Source organism: Capricornis sumatraensis, chromosome 16 (assembly GCF_032405125.1).
Source record: "Capricornis sumatraensis isolate serow.1 chromosome 16, serow.2, whole genome shotgun sequence".
Taxonomy (NCBI): Eukaryota; Metazoa; Chordata; class Mammalia; order Artiodactyla; family Bovidae; genus Capricornis; species Capricornis sumatraensis.
In genome coordinates, this window is record NC_091084.1 from 24,338,218 (window position 1) to 24,365,975 (window position 27,758).

Here is a 27,758-nt window from a genome sequence, read left to right on the forward strand (position 1 = left end):
GAGTTGGGAAAATCTCCTGGAGGAGAACAAGGCAATCCACTCCAGTATTCTTGCCTGGAGACTCCCATGGACAGAAGGTTCTGGGAGGCTAGTCCATAGGGTCACAGTCAGACACAACTGAAGTGACTTAGCACAGAGCACACACATACATTTTAGGCACAGGTTGTCAACTTCTGCAAAAAAACCTGCTGCAATTTTGGTGGAGATTGAGTCGAATATAATGATCAATTTGGGGGAGAACTGCCATCTTAACAACATTGAGTTTTCCAAACAGTGAATATGAAATGTCTCATCTCTCCATTTAGAACGTATTTAATTTTTCTCAGCACTGTTTTGAAATTTTCAGTGTTTAAGACTTGTACTTCTTTTGCTAACTTTATTTATATGTCATATTCTTTGTAATATCATTGTAAATGGAATTGCTTTCTTATTTTTGTATTTAGATTGTTCATTCTCATATATAAAAATACAATTCATTTTTGTATACTAATCTTGTATTCTGTGACCTTGTTGAGCTTGTTTATTAATTTTAAAAGGGGTTTGTGTAAACACATGGGTATATATTCCTTAGGATCTTCTACATTTAGAAACATGTTGTCTGCAAATAACATTTCCTTCTTCCTTTCTAATCTGGATATGTTTTATTTCTTTTTCTCATAATTTTATTGGCTTGAACCTCTAGCATGATGTTAAACAGAAGTTGCAACAGCTGAAATTCTTGCATTTTTTTTTACCATTAAAGTATGATATTAGCATTAGCTTTTCATAGATGCCATTTATCACATTGAAGAGGTTCTCTTCTCTTTCAAGTTTGTTGAGAACTTTTACTATGAACTAGATTTTGTAAGTGCTTTCCCTGCATTTATTCAGATGATTGTGGGTTTTTATCCTTTATCCTATTAATATGGTATATTGCTTGATTTTAAAATTTAAACCATCTTTGCATTCCTGGATTGAATGGTACTTCACCAGATTGCATAATCCTTTTTTATATGTTGCCAGATTCAGGATCAATCTGACTTTTAAAGATATCCTGACTTTGAAAGGAATACAAAAATTAACATTTAAGGTTTTAATTACTTATTGAAAACTAGAAAATTCAAGTATCAGTTTTATTCATCATTTGGACCAATAACCCCAAAGTTTCAAAACATTTCTATTGAATATAATCTATTTTCCAGCTAACACTGTACAATGTGTTTTCAAACTATTCATTCTTTTTACCCTATAGAGATATTTTATTCACCTGGATGAGAGGAAGTCAATTTAATTTTTCAAAAGCTTATTATTAATTTTTCAGTGACATCTTTGAGATCATTATTCATTTTATCATTATAATTACACATTCAAACTCATAATCTTTTTGAAAGGTAAAAACTCAGACAGTTCAAACTACGCCATTTTAATTTCTAGTTCTGGTTTTGAACAGTGAACATTACAGATTTATCTCTATTATCATCCTGTCTTTTCAAAATGAGTTTGAAAAGGTCATTCTCTTTTTTACAAGCTAGAAAGTACCCTTTGTACAATGAAGACTCAAATTGTATCTTATCATCATGTCCTGGAACACTTCTCTGAAAGAATATGATGTCACTTCCTTCATTATCAATGTTATCAGGAGGATTCATTTCCTATAAAGAAAAAAATTGCTTAATTTTTTTAGGACATGACTGATTTGAATATGTGCAATTTATTTTGAAATATTGTATAGAACTAAAGAAGTTCATATGCTCAAGAATTAAGAAAAAAATCTCTGAATGTAGGAATACTGATCTCCCCTCCCTCTTAATCTCTAATCTTCCATTCTTCTTGACCACTTTGGCTTTCCCCACTATGTAATGCATATTTAGGTCCAGGCCTCTGTTTTTCCCAAAATATCCATCAGATGATTTCCTTCTCTCCTTTCCCATTCAGTGGAGTCCATTATTTGCTCAAGATGAAGTAAAGTTCTAGCAAAGACCACAGCCCTTTTAGGCTAATATCAGTTCCTGTCTTCTTCAACCATTCACAGCTGTAGACTTTGATGACCTTCAGCCATGAGCCTAGGGTAGCTCCAGTTTGTGAACCAACTATGAGAGAGACAGGAAGGAGCAGGAATCTCAGCTGCTTCCTTCAGTGGAGACAAGAACCGAAACCAGCTATAAATAGACCTGTTACTTGTTCCAGGTCTTGGTCAGCAACTTTTGGTGCTTCCCTGCCAAGCATTTCATTTCCATAGTAGTCCTGAATTTCTGTCCTGGAAGTAGTCTGTCTCTTGGCTGGACCCTGCCCTGGGAGGTCACATGCTGATTCCTACATCTAAGTGGCAGAATGGGGTTTTCCGAAGAACGGCTAGATCTCTTGAAACTATAGCCCTGCTGGTCACTTAACTGATAGTACTGCCTGTGCTTTCCCCATTAGCGTATCATGCATACTTTTCAGGATGGACTAGAAAATGTGAGCACCTCTTCAGGTTCTTTCCATGTTAATCCCAGAACCAGTAGAATATTTGAACTTTATTTTCACCCTCTGGTAGCAAAGATCTTCATGATCCTAACCAAGGACTGACAAAGAGCCCTCCAAACCCAAAACAGCATCCTGGTATCCTCCTTAGATGCCTGAAAGGACCTGGATTTCCCCCCTAAACTTCTCAACTGGAATTTATAAAGCCATAACTCTTGACCTTTGTCCTTTATCAACAAGTGTGAATCTGATTTAATGACACTATAAACTAGTTCTCCCTTTCTATTTGCCAAGAACTATGTTCATCTTCCTGACACTGCCCCCAGTTGCTCAGTAAGAGTCTACTTACATGTGAAAGTGAAGAGTTAGTTGCTTAGTCATGTCTGACTCTCTGTGATCCCATGGACTACAGCCCACCAGGCTCCTCTGTCCATGGGATTTCTCAGGCAAGAATACTGGAGTGGGTAGCCATTCCCTTCTCCAGGGGATCTTCCCAACCCAGGGATTGAACCTGGGTCTCCTGCATTCCAGGCAGATTCTTGACCATCTGAGCCACCAGGGAAGCCCCCACTTACATATAGATCAGGCTTTTCCCAGTTTCTGATTCTGTCTCGCAGCTGAATTAGTTTTCCTCTATCCCACATGGCTTGAGCTTGGCCATCTCCCTCCTTCCCTTCTGATTTTGTTGCTAAGTAACAACTTGCTTAATCCTCTCCACCCTGTCTGTCTACCTCCAGGCTTCTAAAGCCATTACAGTAACTGAGCTTCCTGACTGTCAGATCAGGGAACAGGGATTCCAAACTGTCACTTGAAGGGGTGGTACTTTGCTTGGAAGGGAATGGCTAAGGGTTTTTTTTTTGGAGGCTCTATTTGTCACAGATGCACTGATCTTACTTGGATTATATTTTAATGTGGCTTTTCCCTCTGTCCCAAGTTGCTCCTTTGCATGTCTGTGAAGGTCTTACTTTAACTTTCAGTGGGAACTGGGTGATCTTTATTGTAGTTCTTTATTGGCAAATCTCCACTCAGAAAGTCTTCATGACATGAGATTCACTTTTGAAATACTGCCAATATGTGAGCATCCCCTGGCTGCTCTCACTGGGAGGAAAGTTTTCTGAGTCAACCTATATCTATAGTTGGTTGTTTATTTAATAATAATGGAAAAAATAGAGAAAAATAATGATGGAGAATAGAGAAAAAAGCAGTGGCCAAAAAGAATTTATATCTGGCTTTGAGATACATCATACCATTGCTTTACAACTGATCCTATTAATTTTGGTCACTTAGATTAACATTAAAAATAATATATATCAACTGAATGTTATGTTGCAAGGTTATATCAAGACTTAGGCTAAGAAGCAGGAACAAAATGATTAGGGGTTAAAATATTATCATCATAGTTTATACAGTAGAGGATTTACAGAAGAACTATTAACTTCATTCCTTGCAGCAGGACTTTTTCTGGAAAATCACATGTAGTTCTTAAAATAAAATAATTCATAAATTATTCTGTGTTATTGTTTATCTATAGGTTGATTATTCAGAAGACCTGGATTATGAAACAAGTGTTGAAGACCCTCTTTCCCTATGGCAAACTCCGAAAAACTGTGATGTTACTACAGTAGGTTAAAGAGTTTAACAATTTTCAGTAATGATTTTAATGGTTCTCTACTTCTTGCTATTCTTGTCCAGAAAAAGGTGGGACTGGGGATATTTGGGCTTTCTAATTTTGCACATAAATATGACTAAAACAAATTAAGGCTCAGTCTTACCTTAAAGGAAATAATTTTGTTCTCACAGGAGAGAGTAGACATTTTCTTACACTGCACAGAGATGGTTACAGCCAGACCTCTAGTGAGGCTGTCCTTATACATATATATGATAAATATGGTCTGGGGAGCATTATCTGAAATAAACATTAATAAATAAGAACATTAGTTAGAAGAATTTTTGCAAATAAGTATTTAAGGGAGTTAGTCAAAAGATAATCCTTAATAGGCCCATTTCCAATCCCATACTCTGAGATTCAGCCACTTAGCAGGAGACTATATACAGTGATTCATACATTCTTTAAAACATATTTAAGTATGTACTAAAATACAAATACAGCAGCTTTTTAAAGTATGTTAGAAATATTTTGAATTTTAAAAGACTGTCTTTAACTTTTAAACACTAAATAGAATATTAAAGCTCTATCTGTTAAGATAAAAATTCAGCATTTTTCAAGAGTGCACCATTCACTTTTCCCACTCTGCCTAAAGTCTCATATTTGAAATTCATACCCTGGAAGGCACAGTAAACTTATACATTTTCTAAGGCACTCTAAATTTCTGGTGGAAGACAGACTTACTTTCAGTGCTTATATATTTATATTTAATGTTTAGTTTTGAAAATGTTATCAGCAGTTTCAGCTATCACCAGCAGATATTAAGGATCGAACTCAATGAAGATCACATAGAGTTAATGCTATTATAGTGAAGGGATTGATGACTCAAGGATAGGTTCAAACAGTGTGACCCCTAGCACTATCTTTATTGCATCATTTTTTCAGCCCAACTAAAAAATATGGATTCCCTATAAAGTTTCTTGTCAGTGAAATTATACCACTATGACTTTTCATGTAAGCTACTGTCTATCACAGAAAATGTAAGCAGTTAAATGGAATAAGAAGAAGTAGCTTGTTATTTCCATATTTACAAATGTATATTAAAAATACCTGAACAGTCAGAATCAGGCATATCCTCAAAGACAGGTTGATTTCCCTGGCTAATGAAGAGAACTTGGTCGTTCAAATTTCGTATGATTGAGAGCTTAGGTTCAAGCTTGCCAAAGTGATCTGATTCCAGGTCTTCTAAAATGCACACGAAATCTCATTAAAAAAAATTTTTCCCCCAAGTTTACAAATAGGTATACTACACATTCCAATTTTTAATAACAATCACAATTTTCTGTATTAGAAGCTAAGGTAAAATTGTACAGTGTTTTTAAATGGATTTCCAGGGGCACCTTGATTCATGTTATTACTCAGAACCACTCTATCTTTTAAATCTTCGAATATCCTGCTTTTCACCACAATCTTCTATCTTTTTAGTCTTCTTAATACTTTTCTTTCACTTTTTCCTGACTCTTGATTTTCTTCCTGTCTTCCCTTCCTTCTCTATGCAGCCTGGACCTCATGATTCATCATTTATACCCTTTTGCCACTGTCTTAAATCCCAAACTCATTTGTCTTTCCACTGCAGAACTCTACACCTGACTGCTGAATGCACTGCTGGTAACCAGTCATACAAATGTACAAATTGGTGCTATAACGAACCTTCTTTTCTGGTTCAACATTCTCTTCCATAGTCCATAGCTGCAATTTGAAGCCTTCTTCGTTATCCTCAGGATCTCTACACCATCATCTCTGCTTTCACTTTCAGCAAATGATTTCCTGCTACTTCACTTACAAACTTAACTAGGGCATCACCTCTTATTTCCTCTACCCTTCTCGTCTCAAGGGATATGTGAAAAGGGGGCCTCTTCTGGTATCTAAGGCCAAATTCATCTGTGTGTAACATGTACTTTCAATGAATCAATCATTCCCTCTCTTCCATCGACTCAGCAATTTTACTTACTGTATTTTATCCTGAGGAAACAGCAGACAAATGTGTAAATATTTCTCTACAAGAATGTTTATGGGGTGACTTTTTAAAAATTTTTTATTTATTTGGCCATGTAGGATCTTTGTTGTGGGAACTCTTAGTTGCGGCATGTGGGATATAGTTCGCTGACCAGGGATTGAACCCAGGCCCCCTGCATTGGGAGCATGGAGCTTAGCCCCTGAACCACCAGGGAAGTCCCTATGGGATGACTTTAATAATAAAAACAAACTGGACACAACTTAAATGTTCATCAGTTGGGAATTGATTAAATAGATTTTGATATTTCCTTACTATGAATTATCATGAATTTAGTATAATTATAATTTAAAATAATTATTAATTGCCATGGAAAGATGTCTATGTATATTATATTAGAAAAAGAAGTTTAAGTACGGTATTTTATTAATATATATATAATATATCAAAATAATAGCAATGAATATTTTGAGGTTATTTTCATGTTTTAATTTTTCTTAATTTTCTAATCTTCATTGCCTGAATTATTTATTATAAACAAATATTTTTATAATCAGAACAACATAAAGCTTTTCATTTTGAGATTTAAAGCACCTCCATCAACAGAATCCCACTCTAAAGCCTGTCTTGTTTCTTTCCTCCTTGTAGTAGCTGAGCTTCTGGTAAGAATTGTATGTATCATTTCCTTACTTTCCATTCACAATTCTACTCATTGCAAGCTTCTACTCACTGGCTCCATTTTTCCATCAAACTGCTTTCACCAAGATCACCAAACTCCCTGTTGCTAATTATAATAGATGCTTTCTGGCTATCGATTTTCAAGGCTGCAAAATTCAACACAGTGCCTATTATCTCCGTCCTGAAACGCTCTCCTGGGGTTCCAGGGCATTCTCTGGTTTTCTTCTTCCTCTCTGGCTACTCTGCTCTGTTCTTGGTTAGGTTCTCTTTCTACTGAATCCTTTAAATATAGGTATTCCTCAGAGTTTAGTCCATGACGTTTACTTTCTCATGCTATGCATTTCCTCCAATTTGTCATTGTTACTCTTATAGCTCCAGATGACATTTCTATATGTCTATCACATCATGTGCAGCTCAAATTTTTATCCTGAGTTTAGAACCACATGTCCAAAAATCTACTGGACATCTCCACTAGGAAGTCATACAGATAAGATCATCATTCACCATCACTAAATCTATCATCTGTCTTCCTCTTTGCCTCTCAAACCTCTCCACCTTGCTCTTCCTCCTGTGTTTCCTATTTCACTGAATAGTAGATTGCCTATGTGAAAAAACATAGGCATCATCTTTTCTTTCTTTCCATCCCCTTCAAAATACATGTCCTATTGATTTTTCCACGTTTGTTTTTAATCCATTCACAGCTCTTCAATGGCACCCCGCTGTGCCTATCTTAATTCATGTCATCATCATTTCTTAAAGGGACTACAATAATAGCCTCTTAATTGGCATCCCCCTTTTATTGTCCACACGGCAATTCTTTATAGAATAGAAGCTAGAAGGAATTAAAATTCAATCGTAACTAAAGTTAACATTCAGAGATATGATCATGTTATCTTTCAATTTTAATGAATGACATGGTCACTTTGAATAAAGTTTATATTTTCCATATTTCCCTTGCAGTTTGTGCCATATGACTAAATTTGAGTCAGTGGAATATGAGTGGACTTAATGTTTACAACTTCTAAATAGAGCCTTTCTTTGAAAAGAGTGGACCTGTCTTCCTCTCATTTTGAACACTTTCTTGCTAGCTGGGATATAGGTTCAGAAAGTGTGATGAAGATTTTCAAGTATGTAGATGAGTTCAACAACTAGGGGATGATGGAAGAGAAAAAGAAAAAGTTTAGATTCCCATATCATCAGGCTGTATCCAGCCATACTAATACTGAACTGCTGCCTACTTGGATTTATATTCAAGAGAAATTATTTTTTTTATCTTATCCAGTTACTATATTTTGGGATCTCTTTGTTACAGAAAACTAATCTGTATCCTACATCATACATATTGTGCTTAATGAATCCCCAAAACCCAAACATAAGGTTGAGATTCCATATATCAGAATAAGAGAAACTTATGGTTCTGCATCCTATTTTTCATTCCTCTCTCATTATTTTTCTACTGCTGCTCTATTCCCATTCTGACTAACTCAAGTCCTTATACATGCCATGCTTTCTTTTGCATCTTGATATTTGCATGTGTTCATCTCTCTGCCCAGAATACCTTCTCTTGGCTAACCCCTATTGACTTTTCAATTCTATCCCTCCTTCAAATTGCCCTTCCAGAATCTACTAGACTAAGTTAGGTGCCCTTCTATGTGCTCCCAGAGCATCCCTGGCCTTTCTAACACTCCACATTCCAATTGCCTTCCTAATGGGCCTGCTTCTCCCATTAGAACTGTGTTTTGCTCACCATTGTATTGGAGTGCCTAACACAGTGCCAGAGATACAGATGCCAGTACTTGCCGTATCAAGTAACTAGGTGTAGAGCAATCTTCCAGAAACATGAGGAGCTATATGGCAATAGTATCGCAATGAATCTAGAGAAAGAAACCTAAAGGAATAGTATTTTTCAAAAGTCCCTGTTTTCTATTTTTGGTCTAGTAGGGATCACACTACGAATGGGGAAAGTGCTATTTTTAAGGAAAAGTATGAGAAACTGGTGACCTTTAATAATTCGGGGGTCTGTTAGGAGATCATAGGCTTTATCTGGGTATGAGCCTCTCTGAGTGCCAGAGGGACAAGGGTTGGGTACATTCACTTCTTAGGAAGACTTACTGACTCAACCTCACTGGTCTGTTTGCTCTACCCTCCCCCTTCTCCACTACTTCCAGAATTGCCTGCACCCTGGGAACCTGCCAGGCTTCTTTCCAGACCATTCTGAAGGGGAGGGTTGAAGAAGGAAAATGTTCCTGATCTTAGGCAACAATTCTCATTCTTCAGTACCCTGTTCCTATATACACCAGAGAACACATGACTTTCTGCTAATCTCAGGATCTGCATAACAGGCAAGGTCTATTTTGGAGATTCTAATAGCTGAGAATTTCCTAAGCTGGGAGAAACATATTTTGTTGAAGATTCTTTTTTATATCCCTTATAGTCGTCTTTATTTCAAAGCAGTGCTAGTGAGTCCACATTCCTCTGAGGGAATATTAGCTTCTCAGATAGACTGGTATCAGTTTCTATCAGCTGAGAATGGTATTATGGATGTGTCTGTGGGATGTTTACTCAAGTAGCTATCTATTTTGAAAAGAAAGAGAAATAAAGTTATACTTTACCACCATTTTCAGCTAAAGGGGAAAAAAAAGAAACAAAATATGTTAATTCTATATTTAAACTCAGAACATCCTCTCACAAACACTTTTATTACTCTTTTCTGCCCCTCTGTATTCTTTAACCCATATCTTACTGCTTATGGCCTTTGCTGGCCTCCATAAAAATATATAATCATCCAAAAGTTTCCATAAAATGAAGCTAATTAGACTTGGTATGTTCTTGGGTATGGTAGGTGTAAAACCTAAATCTAGGATTCATAAATTTAAATTTGTAGCTAAAAAGAAATTTTATAAACTGATAGATTTTAATCTTAAATTTATTGCTTTGATGGAAAGTCACCAAAGAATTTTCTATGAAGCTTTCAAGTGAAGCCCAACTGCCCAGGGAAGATTAATCGTAAGAATCTGTTTTTATTTGTCAAACATATTTACATAAAATAACTCACAGAACTCTAGATTTAAGATACATATCTCTTATGTAATTTGCCAGTTTGCTTTGGGAAATTGTATTACCCAAATGTATCTGATTTAGTGGGATTTTCATGACATGCACCCGCAGCCACCTTCTGGGTGGGCTACTATGAACTAATTGCTGGGAGAGGTGGCAGGACAAAGTATTGGGACCTTGGACATACTATGATTAATTTCTAGAGGCCCAATATTTTTTTCCAGGGAAGTGTGTATATTACAATGGAATCTGGTAACAAAAAACAAGTGACTTAATAGTTTGCCTATAACATATTTTCTAGCTGAATTGTTGTTCAGTTGCTCAGTCATGCCCGACTCTTTGTGACCCCATGGACTGCGGCATACCAGGCTTCCCTGTCCTTCACCATCTCCTGGAGCTTGCTCAAACTCTAGTTGAATACATGTGTCTAAACCCTGTATTTGGCCCACTGTTTTGAACTTACCTACAAAATAAAGTGTATTGTTAATAAATTTCATTTCCACAAAGCTGATGCAATTGTCTTCTACCGGTTCTGCAGCCATCTTTATGCCTAATGAAAGCAAACAGTCATCTGTTAAAAGGTAGTGATTATTCCTTTTACACAAAAGGAATCTTTTACCACTTACAGCCTCGTTCTGTTCCACCTCCAATTTCAGAAGTCCAGCATGCTGATGAACACTCTGGACATTTAATAAATGACAGGAATCTTCAGTTTATGAATGCATGTGTTCAAATGTACTCTTGCAAACCATTAGATATTTGAAATCTAGATAACGGAAGTATATTCTCATTAAACAGTGTTATAAAGGGAGGATAAGTTGTCCATTATTGAACTGATTTACTATTCCGGTATTTTGTTAGAAATATACATATATTATCAGTATAAACATAGGAAACACATCTAATCCTGTCCTTTAACTAGGGACTGGTTCCATCTCTGCCTTACAACCCACGGGATTCTGTGAGTGAAAGACTGAAGACTGTGACTTCACTGTCAAAGTGCTAAAGGTGAGGCAATGCTAAAAATGGTGTTTCTGCCTGGAGTAGGGGTGAGGTAGAGAAGGTTGAAGGGCTCTGCATCTTGATGGCTTCCTCTCTGAGCCAGAGGAGCTTTTGATCTGGAGTCTGGACTGGACTATGCTATGCTTTTAGCACAAGTAATACATAAATACAATCTTTCTGTAAAAAAAAATCAAATATAGAATTTGAAAATGCTAAGAATTTTTTTGCTCTTTTCCTCTGTTCCACTCCACCCACCCTCACTCCAAAATGGTATGTATCCTTCCAGACCTTTGTTTATTGAGCAAGGGTTCTAAATCTGGTAAATCTTTGAACTTGGATGGGGGAAAAAAAACCACACAAATATTTTCACCAACTTCTAACTGAAATTTAACAGTTCCTTCCATTATGCTTCAGGAAACAAACCACAGTATTATACACAGTATCTGTGACTATTATTAATAGACATATATATTTTCTACTGTATTATAATTGTTGCAGAGATCTTGAAATATGGCTCATTACTACTTTGAAACATATGGAAGTTATTATTTTCAATGTGACATCTTGTTATTTAATGTACAAATAAAGACTCACATATAAACCTATTAAAATTTGTTAAAAATTTTTTGGTACTCTTTAATTATGAAGGATTTCCTTTCTAATCCTAAATATTTAATTTTATGCATATAAAAACATGATTCTGAAAAGGACTCCATAGACTCACCAGATTGGCCATGGGAGGGTCCATGTCACAGAAATGATTAAGAAATTCTACTCTCGACTTCAGAGGTCCATGGCTCCCTGAGGACTGTTATGGTTGGTCCTCCAAGGAAGATGGTTAGGACAAAGTTGTCAACTGGTTTATACGCCTATACTTAGAGGTGACTCAAATTTTTTCTAGCACAGTTTGCTAGAGGCCAAACATATATAGAAGAAGGAGGAAATTAAAACTCAGTTGAAAACACTTAACTCACATTGCTGCTGCTGCTAAGTTGCTTCAGTCGTGTCCAACTCTGTGTGACCCCATAGACGGCAGCCCACCAGGCTCCTCCATCCCTGGGAGGAGGTGGATGTTCAGCGACTGAACTGAACTGAACTGAACTGATTCCATTATATACACCACATCTTCTTTACCCATTCATCCATTGATGGATACTTATGTTGTTTCCTGTTCAGTTCAGTTAAGTTGCTCGGTTGTATCCGACACTTTGTAACCCCATGGACAGGAGCACACCAGGCTTCCTTGTCCATCACCAACTCCTGGAGCTTGCTCAAACTCATGTCCATTGAGTTGGTGATGCCATTGAACCATCTCATCCTCTGTTGTCCTCTTCTCCTCCGGCCTTCAATGTTTCCTAGCATCAGGGTCTTTTCCAATGAGTCAGTTCTTCACATCAGGTGGCCAGAGTATTGGAGCTTCAGCTTCAGCTTCAGCATCTGTCCTTCCAATGAATATTTAGGACTGATTCCCTTTAGGATTGACTGGTTGGATCTCCTTGTAGTCCAAGGGACTCTCAAGAGTCTTCTCCAACACCACAGTTCAAAAGCATCCATTCTTTGGCACTCAGCTTTCTCTGTGGTCCAACTCTCACATCTGTACATGACTACTGGAAAAACCATAGCTTTGACTAGACAGACCTTCGTTGGCAAAGTAGCGTCTCTGTTTTTTAATATGCCATCTAGGTTGGTCATAGCTTTTCTTCCAAGGAGCAAGCATCTTTGAATTTCATGGTTGCAGTCACCATCTGCAGTGATTTTGGAGCCCAAGAAAATAAAGTCCTCACTGTTTCCATTGTTTCCCCAACTATTTGCCATGAAGTGATGGGCCTGGATGACATGATCTTTGTTTTCTGAATGTTGAGTTTTAAGCCAGCTTTTTCACTCTCCTCTTTCACTTTCATCAAGAGGCTCTATTGTTTCTCTTCACTTTCTGCCATAAGGGTGGTGTCATCTGCATATCTGAGGTTATTGATATTTCTCCCAGCAATCTTGATTCCAGCTTTTGCTTCATCAGCTTAGCATTTCATATGATGCACTCTGCATATAAATTAAATAAGCAGGGTAACAGTATACAGCCTTGATGCACTCCTTCCCCAATTTGGAACCAGTTCATTGTTCCAAGTCCGGTTGTAACTGTTGCTTCTTGATCTGCTTACAGATTTCTCAGTAGGCAGGTAAGGTGGTCTGGTATTCCCATCTGTTTCAGAATTTTCCACAGTTTGTTGTGATCCACACAGTTAATGGCTTTAGCATAGTCAATGAAGCAGAAGTAGATTTTTCTTTGAAATTCTCTTGCTTTTTCTATGATCCAGTGGATGTTGGCAGTTTGATCTCTGTTTCCTCTGCCTTTTCTAAATCCAGCTTAAACGTTTCTGGAAGTTCCTGGTTCATGTACTGTTGAAGCCTAGCTTGGAAAATTTTGAGCATCACTTTACTAGCATGTGAGATGAGTGCAATTGTGCGGTAGTTTGAACATTGTTTGGCATTGCCTTTGTTTGGAATTGGAATGAAAACTGAAATTTTCCAGTCCTGTGGCCACTGCTGAGTTTTCCAAATTTGCTGGCATATTGAGTATAGCACTTTAACAGCATTATCTTTTAGGATTTTCCATATCTTGCCTATTATGAATAATCCTGCAATAAACATAGGTTTGAATATATATCTTTGAATTAGTGTTTTTGTTTTCAATACTCAGAATTAGAATTGCTAGATCATATGATAATTCTATTTTTAATTTTTTTATAGTCTGCAGAAATTTACATTTCCACCAACAATGCACAGAGTTTCTTTTTCTGCACATTTTTGCCAATACTTGCTATTTATTATTCTTTTGATAATTTTGAGAGATATGTAGATGATAAGTCATCTTTCTGATGATTAGTGATATGGAACATCTTTTTATATACCTGTTGGCCATTTGTATGTCTTGTTTGGCAAAATCAACTCAGATTCTCTGACCATTTTTAAAGTCAGGTGTTTTTTTTTTTGCTGTTGCTGTTATTGGGTTTTAAGAGTTCTTTATACACTTTGACTATTAATCCCTTATTGGATATGATTTGCAAATATGTTCTCCCATTCAAATGTTGCATTTTACTTTTGTTGATAGTTTTCTTCACTGTGCAGAAGGTTTTTTGTTTGACATAGTCTCATTAGTTTGCAGTCAGAGCCAAATATATATATATATATGTACTGCCAGACTGATGTCAAGGAGATGTCTGCTTATGTGTTCTTCTAGGAATTTCATGGTTTCTGGTCTTACATTTAAGTCTTTAATCCACTTTGAGTTATTCTTTCTGTAGAGTGTAAAACAGTGGGTCAGTTCAATTCTTTTGCACATGGCACCAGTTTTCCCAATACTTATTTATTGAGGAGACTATCGTTTTCCATTGTATATTCTTGCCTCCTTTTTCATAGATTACCTGGTCATACATGTGTGGGTTTATTTCAGGACTCTTTGTCTTGTTTCATTGATCTATGTGCCTGTTCTTTTGTGTGTGTGTGTGCTAATACATACTGTTTTGATTACTATAGCTTGCAATGTATTAGTAGTTTGAAATCAGGGAGTATAATGCCTCCAGCTTTGTTCTTCTTTCTCAAGATTGCTTCAGTTATTCAAAATCTTTTGTGGTTCCATACAAATTTTAGGATGTATTGTTCTATTTCTGTGAAAAATGCCATTAAAGTTTTAACAGGGATTGCATTGAATCTGTATATTGCTTTGGGTAATACAGACATTTAAATCATATTAATTCTTCCAGTTCATGAGCATGGACTATATTTCCATTTATTTGGATATCTTTCATTTCTTTCATCAGTGTCATATAGTTTTTGGCATTATAGGTCTTTACCTCTTTGACTAAGTTTATTCCTAGATATTTTTTTTTGATGTAATTGTAAATGGGCTTGTTTTCTTAATATCTCTTTCTTGTTCTTTGTTGTTAGTGTATAAAAAAACAACAATATTTGTATACTGATTTTATACTCTGAAATTTTACTGTATTCCTTTATTAGTTCTAACTTTTTTTGTGGAGTCATAGGGTTTTCGATGTATAAAATCATGCTTTCTGCAAATAGTGACAGTTCTACTTTTTCCTTTCCAACTTGGACATCTTTCATTTCTTTTTCATGATGAATTACCCTAGCTAGGAGGGCCCATACTGTGTTGAATAAAATTGGCAATAGTGGGTATATTTATCTTGTTCCTGATCTTAAATAAAAAATTTTCAGCTTTTTGATGTTGAGTACGATGTTAGCTGTGGGCTTGTCAAATATGGCCTTTATTATGTTGAAGTGAGATCTCTCTATACTCACTTTGTTGAGGATTTTGTGTGTGTGTGTGTGAAAGGGTATTGAATTTTGTCAAATACTTTTCTGCATTTATTGAGATGATCATAAGATTTTTATCCTTTATTTTGTTAATCTAATGTATCACATTGATTTGTGGAACTGAACAACCCTTGCATCCCTGGAATAAATCCCACTTGATAATGGTGTTCAGTTCAGTTCAGTTCAGTCACTCAGTCGTGTCCGACTCTTTGCAACCCCATGAATCGCAGCACGCCAAGCCTCCCTGTCCATCACCAACTCCCAGAGTTCACCCAAACTCATGGGCATTGAGTCGGTGATGCCATCCAGCCATCTCATCCTCGGTCGTCCCCTTCTCCTCCTGCCCCCAATCCCTCCCAGCATCAGGGTCTTTTCCAATGAGTCAACTCTTCGCATGAGGTGATTTCAGCTTTAGCATCATTCCTTCCAAAGAAATCCCAGGGCTGATCTCCTTTAGAATGGACTGGTTGGATCTCCTTGCTGTCCAAGGGACTCTCAAGAGTCTTCTCCAACACCACAGTTCAAAAGCATCAATTCTTTGGCACTCAGCTTTCTTCACAGTCCAACTCTCACATCCACACATGACCACAGGAAAAACCATAGCCTTGACTAGACGGACCTTTGTTGGCAAAGTAATGTCTCTGCTTTTGAATATGCTATCTAGGTTGGTCATAACTTTCCTTCCAAGGAATAAGCGTCTTTTAATTTCATGGCTGCAGTCACCATCTGCAGTGATTTTGGAACCCCCCCCAAATAAAGTCTGACACTGTTTCCACTGTTTCCCCATCTATTTCCCATGAAGTGATGGGACCAGATGCCATGATCTTCATTTTATGAATGTTGAGCTTTAAGCCAACTTTTCACTCTCCATCTTTCACTTTCATCAAGAGGCTTTTTAGTTCCTCTTCACTTTTTGCCATAAGAGTGGTATCATCCGCTTGTCTCCTTAAGGTTTGTCAATTTTGTTTATCTTTTCAAAGAACCAGATCCTAGTTTCATTGATCTTTTCTATTATCTTTTGGGCTTCCCAGGTGCCACAGTGGTGAAGAACCAGCCTGCCAGTGCAAGAGATGCAGGAGACACAGGTTCGATCAATCCCTATGTCAGAAAGATCCTCTGAAGAAGGAAATGGCAACCCACTCCAGTATTCTTGCCTGGAAAAGAGGAGCCTGGTGGGCTACAGTCCATGGGGTTGCAAAGAGTAAGACATGACTGAGCACACATGCATGCACTTTGTCCTTTTAGTTTGTACTTCACTTATTTCTGCTCTGATTTTCATTATTTCATTCCTTCTGCTGACTTTGGGCTTAATTTGTTCTTTTTTTCTTAATTGTAAAGTAGGATCATTTATTTGAGATTTTTCTTGTATCTTGAAGTAGTCCTGTATCACTATAAACTTCCCTCTTAGAGCTCCTTTGGCTGTATCCCATAAGTTTTGGCATGTTAATTTTCCATTTTCACTTGTCTCAAGGTAATTTTTAAATTTCTCTTTTGATTTGTTCATTGACCCTTTGGTTGTTCATAGAATGTTTTTTAATCTCCACATATTTGTGATTTTTCCATTTTTTAAATAGATGATTTCTATTTTCAAACTACTGTAATGAGAAAAGATGCTTGACATGATTTTGATCTTAAGTTCATGAAACTTATTTTGTGGCCTAACATATGATCTATCGTGGAGAATGTTCCACATGCACTTGGGTGCACTTAAGTAGAACGTATATTCTGCTGTTTTTAGCTGGAATGTTCTGTATATATCCATTAAGTTTGAAATAAGTCTTGTAGGCAGCATATAGATGGTTCTTATATTTTTATCCATTCAGCTACTCTCTGTCTTTTGATTGGAGAATTTAGTCCCCTTACTTTGAAAAAAATGTATTTAATTGGAGGATAATTACCTTACAATACTGTGATGGCTTTTGCCGTACATCAACATTAATCGATCATGGGTATACATGTGTACCCCCATCCTGAACCACCTTCCCACCTCCCTCCCCACCCTATCCCTCTGGGTTGTCCCAGAGCACTGGCTTTGGGTGCCTTGTTTCATGCATCGAACTTGCACTGGTCATCTATTTTACATAAGGTAATTACATGTTTCAATGCTATTCTCCCAAATTATCCCACCTAGTCCCTTACTTTTAAGATAATTATTGATTGGTATGTACTTATCACCAATTTGTTAATAGTTTTCTGCCTGTCTGCCTGTTTTATCATTTCTTTTTGTTTCGTCATTTGATTTCTTCTCTGTTGTTTGATGACTTTCTATAGTGTTATGCTTAGATCCCTTCCTCATTTTTGTGTGTGTATCTACTATAGATTTTTGCCTGGTGGTTACCATGAGAGTGATATCTAAACAGCTTCTACATGAAATATATATTTTAAGTTTATAAGAAGTTTGAATGTATTATAAAACCCTACATTTTCATTTCTACATTTTTATGTTTTGATGTCACACTTTAAATTTTTTACTTTCTGTAATCCTTAATTAGTTATTTTGTAGTTTTAAAAATTACTTTTGTCTTTTAATCTTTATACTAACTTTGTAAGTGATTAATCCACTAATTATTATATGTTTACCTCTATAATGAGATTTTTACTTTCATCTATTTCTTGTTCCTAATTAGTACACTTTCTTTTCAGCTGAAGAAAGTCCCTTTAACACTTTTTGTAAGACTGGTTTAGTGGAGATGAACCCCTTTAGCTTTTGTTTGTTTGAAAAGCTATTTATTTTTTTACAGTTTTGAATGATAAAACTTTCCAGGTAGAGTATTCTTGGTTGGAAGTTTCTTCCTTTCACCAGTTTGAATATATCATGCTACTCTTTTCTGGCCTGCAAACTTTCTCCTGAGAAATCTGCTGATACTCTTATGGGGCTTCTTTTGTATGTAATAAATTGCTTTTCCTTTTGTTGTTTTCAAGATTCTCTCTTTAACTTTTGATATTTCAATTATAATGTGTCTTGGGGTCTTTGCATTTTTGTTTTTTGAAACTCCCTGGATTTCCTGGATCTGGGGATCTGTTTCATTCTCCAGGTAAGGGAAGTTTTCAGCTATTATTTTTTCAAATAAGTTTTCTGCTCCCCTTTCTCTCTCTTCTCCTTTTGAGAACCCAGTAATGTGAATGCAATTCTGCTTGATGTTTGTCCCACTGGTTCCTTAACTTCACTTTCTAAAATTTGTTTTCTATTTTGCTGCTCTGTTTGAGTAAGTTCTACTGCCTTGTATTTCAGATAACTGATTCATCTAGTCTGCTGTTGAGTCCCTCTAGTGCATTTTTCAGTTTAGTTGTTGTCTTCTTCAGGCTGTGACTTCTGTTTGGTACTTTCATCTATATTCTGTTTGTTGAGGTTCTTACTGAGTTCATCCATTCTTTTCCTGAGTTTGATGAGTATCTTTATGACCATTACTTTAAAATATTTATCAGGTAAATTACTTATCTCCATTTCATTAAGATTTTCTTCTGGGGTTTTATCTTATTCATTCCTTTGGAAAATATTCTTCTCATTCTGCATTTTGCTTGACTTTCTGTATTTGTTTTTATATATTAGGCAAAACAGTTATCTCTCCTAGTCTTAAAGGCATGACCTTGTGTAAAGATGAACCTTATTGTTTAACCTTGCCCTAGTTCTTGGCGGTCACTCAACCTTTGTGGTTGTATATGTAGCCTGATTTATTCTTGATAGGTCCCAAGTGTTGAGGGATCTGTGAGTATTTCAGAGGGAGAGACCTCAGTTAGCACCTAGCTTCAGGCTGATTAGAAGCCAGACTTCCAGGCAGCAGTTTTTAAGGTATGTAAATATATATTGCCCTGTGGTACTGCAATGATAAATTCTGCTAGCCACCAGAGCTAGCCATCTGCAGGTGTCCTTTTGACTACAGTTGGCAAAAATCAGGGCTATCGTAGTGTGTGTGAGATCCTCTCTTGTAGGTGCCAGTGAACTGCAGTAAAGCCAAAGAAGAGTGCAGAGATGGTTCCCCCCTGGCTTTCAGATGAGATAAACGTGAAGTGTGCTCCTCAGCCTGAAGCTCAAGGACAAGTTGTTAGTCCTTTTTCACAGGGACACTGGAGGTACATTTCAGTCTGCTGTCTGTGCAGCACCCTGAAGGTGGTAGTCTTCTGAGAACTCCCCATTTGATTGTCTCAGATTCATGGGACCTAGAAATGCATTCCCTCCAGCCATCAAAATTAAGAGGTCTAGGAACATTCCCCCATGTGGGCTGTGTACACCTGCCTGGCCTTGGCAGGTACAGGATAGAAATATGGGGGTGCAGTGTGCCCAGTGGTATTAGCAGGTTATAGGGAGAGTGCCAAGATGGCACTCGTCTGTGCCAGTGCTAGCAAGATAGAAGGAAATTGCCAAAACAGCACCTGTCAGTGTCTTCATCCAGGTGGAGAGAGTACTAACAAGCTCCTGCACCTTCCTCAGATGCTTTAAGATTAGCAAATGACACTTCTTTCACATTTGGTCTGGGTGCTTTTCAAACTGCTACTTTTATGATGGGTCCTATGGTAAATAAATTTGCACACAAGCCCTTTAAGAGCAGAATCTGTTTCCCACAGCCCCATGGTTCTCCTGGATATAAACTCTACTGATTTTCAAAGCCAGATGTATTGGGGGCTTATCTTTTTGGTGTAGTTCTCCAGGGTTGGGGTGCCTGCTGTGGGGCACTGACTTTTTGCTCCTCGAGGAATAGCTCTGCTTTATGTTATCAGTCTCTGTTATGGGTTGCTGCACCCTAAGTGGGGTTCCTGGTGAAATCATGTTTCTCCATCTCTTACCCATCTGGATGTGGCTCTTTTATCCTTTCTTGTGGAGGAAATTTCAGCTAGATTTTAGGTCTTTTTCAGAGGGAATGGTTTATATGTAACTGTAGATCTGTTGTCTGAGGCAGGAGGTGAGTTCAAGATCTTGTGAGGCCACCATCTTGAACTGACTGTCCATTTGGTGGCTATTTAACAGTTTTATATAGATTCAGTTCATATATAATAAATAAGCATACATATATGCATATATACACATATGTATGCTTTTTATTTTACATTTATTTTATTTTTTAGAGAACCACATGATTCTCCATCAACATTGTTCAAATTAAAAAAAACGACAAGAATTGAGAGAGTGTCACTGAAATATATGCATTACCATGTGTAAAACAGATAGTGGGAAGTTGCTGTATAACACAAGGAGCTTAGCCTGGTCTCTGATGACCTAGACTGGTGGAATGGGAGTAGGCAAAAGGGAGGCTCAAGAGGGAGGGGAGGGAGTCTATATATATAGACTTATGGCTGATTCATGTTGCTGTATAGCAGAAAGCAACACAACATTGTAAAGTAATTATCCTCCAATTAAAGAAAAAAACAAGAGAAAGAATGAGATTTTGGAATATCTAAGTGCCTTGATGAAAGGGATCAAGGCAAAGTGGGGGTGGGGATATTGAAAATAAATGGCTGAGATTTCCAAAGAAAATTACACCTTCTAGACAATTTCATAAAAATATGGCCTCAAATATTTTAACATGGTTTGTAAATATATCCTCTATTATTTTTTCCCCTGCTAGAATGTAAATTCCATAAGAGTAGAAATATCATCAGCTTCAGTTTTGTGAACCTGGTGTGTAGCAGACATCTATAAATGCTTGCTGAATGAATGAATAAATTTCTAAAATTATAATAAAAATAATGCCACAATAACCTGTTTGTCTCAAGAGCTTCTGAGATGTTTAAAGAATAGCCTCACTTACAATATGCCAATGTGAAAGCAGATATTTTTACCAGGTAGAAGAGACACTTCTATGTGGCAATAGTGTTAGCAGTTCACAACTCACTTGGCCTACCAGCTTTGAAACCATCATTCTAAACAAATTATTTAATTTGGAGTTCACATATTTCATTTTGCCTATAAAGTGAGATTATTATTTCATTTTAAATTAGTTTGATTCTGCCCAGTTCAATTCAAATAAATGCAATTTGCAGTGTAGTTAAGTTTGCCAAAAGCTTGAAAAGGAGAGTAGGCTAAAGAATTTGAACTTTTTTTCTGAAAATACTGACTTATTTTCAGTAGAAGAAAGACATGGTGAAATTTATGTTTCAAAGAGCTCTCTCTGGCACCAGTATAGAAAATAGATTTGATGAGATATTAATGAATTTGGACAGAGGCCAGAAAACAGCTGCAGAAACAGTTTTAACAAGCTAAGAGTTGATGAGTCTACAAACTAAGGCAGTGGCTGTAGGCATGATTCAAGAGAGATTAAGCAGCATTTTTTAGCTGATTACTTGCAGGTCAAATGGAAAAAGGAGGAATTGAGGATGACTTCAAAGTTTCTGGGCAATTTGTTGAGTGATTACCTCATTAAGAAAACAGAATGAAAAACAGGCTTGAGTAGAAAATTATTAAATCAGTTTTGCAAATCTAAGAGATAAGTATCACGGAAGTCAAAGAGCAAAGGAACTTCAACAACAAGCAGCTGGTTGGAGTCAGAAGCTGTAGAGTCCATAATTTACACACAAGCTTAAACTTGTTCATTGAATTTGGCAATTAGAAATTTTTGATATCAGTAGAACAGTTTAGGGAATGTGGAGGAAGGGAAGGCAAGTGGACAAAGATCTAGAACAGAATGAGATGAAAAAAAAGTAAAGACATTGAATATAAACTGTTCTTTTAAGAAGTTTAACTATAAAGAGAGAGGGTGGCAGTTACTGGGGGATATATAACTTGCAAATTACAATTTCTGGCTCCAGATCCATAGTCCCAACTGTAGGATGTACTAATGAATTACCTTCTCAAGTATGTCCAAATAACATGTCTCAAACTGAAACCTGGGCTTCCCAGGTGGCAGAGTGGTAAAGAATCTGCCTACCAATGCAGGAGACACAGAGATGCGGGTTTAATACCTGGGTTGAAGATTCCCTGGAGTTGGAAATGCAGCCTGCTCTAATAGTCTTGCCTGGAAGATTCCAAGGACAGAGGAGCCTGGGAGGAGTCCATAAGGTTGTAAAGAGCTGGACACGAACGACCTACCCAACGAAACTGAAGCCTGGGAGTTCTTCTCAATTCCTTTGTTTAACCTTCTCCTGTCTCAAAAATACCATAGATTTGAACTCAGAAATGTGCCTAGAATTTGGTGTCTCCTCTCCATCTCCACCAGCACTATTTTAAATCTAGCCTTTGTCATTTCTCATATCTTCTATTTCAATTTCCTCTCCTTGTTTTTCTTCCTTTCAGACTCTCCCTCACTCCACTGTCTAGCCAGTTATTTCCCATCAGGCCAAAATTTCCCCTCCCTTTTTTGCCTGCCAAGCCCTTCTTCACTATTTATCCTTTAAGTCACAGCTCAAACATTTCCTACAGGAAAACTGACTCATCCACACTGAGTTAATCCTTCTCTCATCAGTGCCCACAACCCCCTCCCTGTGTTCATGCTCCTAAAATAGTTCTTATTACCCTGAATTAAGATTACTTTGATTACAAATAGGTCTAACCATCTTCAATCTGAGTTTATTTAAGACAATGAGATGCCTTCTGGGTTTTTAGTCTTCAACACCTGGAAAGAGTTTATCACATAGTAGGAGCTCAAAAAATGTTAAATAAATGTTTTCTATGATAAACCTTGTTGCCATGACAACACTATGTAAAGAGACTGGTAGAAATTTTTTTTTCTATCTTAAAACTCTAACTCTGGGACTTCCCTGGAGGTCCAGTGGTTAAGAATCCACCTTGCAATGCAGGGGACATGGGTTTGATTCCTGGTCAGGGAACTAAGATCCCACAGACTGCATAGCAACAAAATCCACGTGTCACAATTGCTGATTACATGCTTCAGAGTCCAAAGCAACTAAGACCTGACACAGCCAAAAAAAAAAAAAAAAACACCAAAAAAACTTAAACCATCCGAAAGCCACTAAGAAAGGGAAAGAATAGGGAAGTCTGAAGACAGATTTTTAAAAATAGAATTTCTCAAATATTCTTCTTTTTTTCTCTAGTATTAATAGTTTCCCTTTTATTTCATGCAAGTATTTATTTTGAATTCTTTATTTTCTTAGCACTTTTTTTTTGTTAGATCTTAAAACCTCTAGATCACAAGTATTGTATTCCTCTTCCGCTCCCACTGCCCTCAATTTTCCTCTTTTCCTTTCTCATCCATGTTCCTTTGCTTTCTTTAATCTATAAAAAGTATAGGTTCCATCAGATAAAAATGCTTTGAATATTTCAGGCTAAGATTCTGAGATTATTAACTTTTTCTTTTTAAAGAGTTATAAACTACTCCAGACAGATTCTTCCAGGAATATGCAGGGGTAATTGATTCTTTGCATCAATAAAAAGTTTTAGTTATACAAGCCTTGGAAACTAGCCAGAGGCTAGTGAATGGTAGAAAATCATTCATCTATCATAAATGGTGATTAAACCACATATGTTCCAAACTTTTCTGGGGTAAGTCATTTAATTCTGAGGGTCTCAGTTTCCTCATTTGGACAAGAGAGTGTTGAATGGTCAATATTTGAATTTTTTTTTTCCCCTAGCTCCAGCATTCTATAATTCTAGATTCTAGTTAAGGTTGCAGAGAAAGAGGCATTTATATGCGGCAAACACCCTAGTAACCACTTCCTCATAATTCAAAAACAATACATACCAATGGAATATTTATTATGTAACCAGCTTTATTAAGCCAAGGGAATTTACAAACATACTATCAGATTAAAAGTCAAAATGTCTTGAAATTGAAAACCAATAATGATTATGTTTATCTTTGCTGTGGAATTCCAATTCTGTGGAATAGGTACGGGCTGAAATGAGGAAGCATGTTACCTAACTAATGCCCTAAAATCAGGTAGGTAATCATCTCGACAGCAACAAGGTCAAAATAGAACTCTTCAGTTTATAAGTCATTTTGTCCTTCAAGATTTTGCAATCTTAATGAAGGTAAGTATGTGGGCATGGTAGAGGTGGGGAGTGGAAGAAGACTCAGGTAAAAATTTAGGTAAATATTAAATGATAAAAGGTGTACAGTGTATAATCAACTGTTAAATACAGACTCAAAGCAAGAAGCGAAAATAGAACTGCCGGATTGACCTTGTGTGAAAAGGAGAATTGAATTTAATCCTGATTGCTTGATTGAAGAGATGGAGTACAAGGAAGAGCATTATGGTGATAATTAACACCATACTGTGGTGAGAGGTGGACTGAATGGAGCTATTTTTTTGACTGCAGTGGAACAATTTTGCTGTCCTGCAGTGAACACAAGGTAGGGTGGGTAAGACTGTAGAGGGCTTTGAAAAATCACAAAGAACATATTTAATCTCACAGGCAATAGGAAAGCAGATTACTGAGCTGGCAATGACACGATGAAAAAGATTAGAGACAGGCTATGAAACTCTGATAAGAATTCATGAATGAATTAATATAAGAATTCATAATATTTACATAGGGATATTATGGACAAGCCAGATTTAAAAAGATATTTTGAAGGAAGATTTAATAGAATCTAAATTAATAGAATCTCAAATTCTATTAAATCTTCCTTCAAAATATCTTTTAAAATCTGGCTTGTCCATAATATTGAGTTGGACTATGAAGAAAGCTGAGCACCAAAGAATTGATGCTTTTGAACTGTGGTGTTGCAGAAGACTCTTGAGAGTCCCTTGGACTGCAAGGAGATCCAACCAGTTCATTCTGAAGGAGATCAGTCATGGGTGCTCTTTGGAAGAACTGATGCTCAAGCTGAAACTCCAATACTTTGGCTACCTCATGTGAAGAACTGACTCATTGGAAAAGACCCTGATGCTGGGAGGGATTAGGGGCAGGAGGAGAAGGGGACGACAGAGGATGAGATGTCTGGATGGCATCACTGACTCGATGGATGTGTTTGAGTGAACTCCGTGAGTTGGTGATGAACAGGGAGGACTGGTGTGCTGCAAGTCATGGGGTCGCAGAGTCGGATACAACTGAGCAACTGAACTGAACTGAACTGACTGAGATAGTTACAGGTAGGCATGGGCTTCCTGGTAGCTCAGATGGTAGAGAATCTGCCTGCAATTTAGCAGACCAGGGTTCGATCCCGGGGTTGAGAAGATATCCTGGAGAAGAGAATGGCAACCCACTCCAGTATTCTTGCCTGGAGAATTCCAAGGAGAGAGGAGTTTGGTGGGTGAGCTACAGTCTATGGGGTCACAAAGAGTCGGACACAACTGAGCAACTAACACACATATACAGACGGCATAAAGAAGAATTTAAGAATTTAAGAATCTTCATTTAAGAAATGAAGATATTACTCAGCCCTTTCCTTGCTGTGAAATAAAATTCTCCTGGGGAATGCTATAATATTGTCCAATATAGCACAGCATAAGGGTGCTGATGCAGATTCCATCAAGATTTCATATGAATAATTTTTTGTTTTTAAAATAGTTGATTCAGAGTTGAGGCTCCCTTTAAAGAGAAGCTTGTTTAACATTCTAAAGCAACGATTCTTGAGGGTTCATGAGGTCAAAGAAATTTTCAAAATAATTCTAAGATGTAATTTGTAATTTTCACTTTCATAAGTGTACACAACAGAGTTTACCAGGGGCTACATTTTGTGTGATATTGCATAGACTGAATGCAGAAGCAGATGAGAATACACCTGTTTTTTTTTATTAGGCCAGATGTTAAAGAGATTTGTAAAAATGAAAACAATTTCACTTTTCACAGGAGATTTTTTTTTGTAATATACAGTTATCCATAATTTAAAATGTTATTTAGTTATTTATGCTAACATGTCATGTGCCTATTGTTATCTTCAAATAAACAGGTCATTATTTTTTACATTTCTCAGTTTTAATTTCTAGTATAGCAAATGACAGTAATACAAGAAATAGCCCAGAGAAACAAAAATTCTTCAGGATCCTCAATAATTTTTAGGAGTATAAAGAGGTCATGGGATCAATATGTTTGAGAACATTTCCTCTAAAGTGATACTCTCCAAGAGTGGCTAAAAGAGAGAAAAAGATTTTCCTCTGACTACGCTATCTATGTTCCTTATGTTGTTACCAACTAGTCTCCCATCATAGTGATGTGAGAGGAGTTAAATTCCTCTCAATCGCTTTTCTATCTTATCACTTACTTCTAATCTCCATGCTTGAGTTTCTAAATAGCAAGTAATGATATTTCTTACCTGTGCTCAATAGCTTCCTAGGAGAGGAAACGTGATCTGAAAGGTTTGAGGTCCTTTTCTTTTCCTTATAGAAGACGGCAGCCCCTTCAGCAGCAGAAGCAGGCAGCCAGGAGAGCTGAAAGCATTGGAAAGCAGAACTCTCTGCCGGTCCGGATCCGACTGCTGTCTGGGAAGGAGGGGGCGTAGCCCTAGGGAGAAAGGAGGAAGAAGGTGGAGGGAGGAGACTATTCTGGCACGCCTAGGACCCGCCTTCAAACGGGGCCTGTTTCCTAAGGCAGTGAAACCTGAAACAAAGTGTCAGAGAATAAGGATATTTCTTTTAATATAAAATCATGTTAATGAAATCATTTCTTCTGTTGCAGTTCTGGCCCTTCAAAGTTTGTACCTCTTTCCGAAGTACACCCAAACACTTAAAAAAAAAAAAAAAAAAGCACCTGCTTGGTCAATCAGAAGCATTTTTCTCACATTAATTTTTCTCTTCTGAGACTTTCTCTTCAGGCTTTAGCACATTTTCTCATCTAACTGAGCTGAATACCATGGGATGGCAGAAGCGGAACACGACTTAACAACTGAACATCAGTGATGAATAATCAGCCCTAGGAGGGTGAGTCCTGTAATGTAACCACCCCACTTAAAATGAAACTGGTAAAGAGCAGAGTGTTACTATCACAGCCTTGAAAATAACTAAGGGAAATAAAGTTTCTTAGCTATTTTCTCTTGAACATGTGCTAAATTGCATTACCTTGCTAGCAAGGGAATTAGCACAGTGATTTTTTTTTTTTTCCGCTTTTTTTTGCCAGTTCAGAGACTGTATGGAGACAGGGGTTCTAGAATTAGGAAACAAAACGTTTATAAAAACAGCTAGTTGAGCTGTTTTCGTTGTTGTTGCTTGTGTGTTTTTTTTTAGCTGTCAACAAGATAGGGTTTTCATTTCATAACGTCAAAGAAACATTATGAAACAGTAGTTATTACAAAGGAAGTCTAAGATAGGATGGTTGAGGGTGCTTGGTACAGTGATTATCAGAAGGGAAAAAAAGGCACACTTAAGAAACCAATGCAATATTGTAAAGCAATTATTCTCCAATTAAAAATAAATAATAAAAAGAAGTGTATGATGGGATTTTGCTGGTGGTTCACTGGTTAGGAATCTGCCTGCCAATGCAGGGAACAAGGGTTTAATCCCTGGTCTGGGAAGATTCCACATGCCCTGAGGTAACAGCCTGTGCATACAGCTACTGAGTGCAGGCACCCTAGAGCCAGTGCTTGGCAATGAGAAAAGCCACTGCAACAAGAAGCCCATGCACTGCAACTACAGAGTAACCCCCAGTTGCTACAACTAGAGAAAGCCTGCACGCATCAATGAAGACTCAGCACAGCCATAAATAAGTAAATAATTTTTAAAAACTTAAAATGTGTTACTAAAACTGATGACAGGTTTCATCCTCTGTGTTGTTCAGTTGGGTCAATTAGCACAAAAGCATTAAGT

At 37.1% G+C, this 27,758-nt stretch overlaps 1 protein-coding gene across 1 annotated transcript; it reads right to left on the minus strand.

Moving 5' to 3' along the window:
- Positions 1-1,096: 1,096 nt before the first annotated feature.
- On the minus strand, positions 1,097-26,415 carry IL18 (interleukin 18). The gene is made up of 6 exons (XM_068988334.1): positions 26,273-26,415; positions 10,261-10,347; positions 9,353-9,364; positions 5,159-5,293; positions 4,215-4,348; positions 1,097-1,631 (listed from the first exon to the last, which is right to left on the minus strand). The coding sequence occupies exons 2-6, from the start codon at positions 10,337-10,339 to the stop codon at positions 1,410-1,412; spliced, it is 582 nt and encodes a 193-aa protein (XP_068844435.1). The 5' UTR covers positions 10,340-10,347; positions 26,273-26,415; the 3' UTR covers positions 1,097-1,409.
- Positions 26,416-27,758: the final 1,343 nt, after the last annotated feature.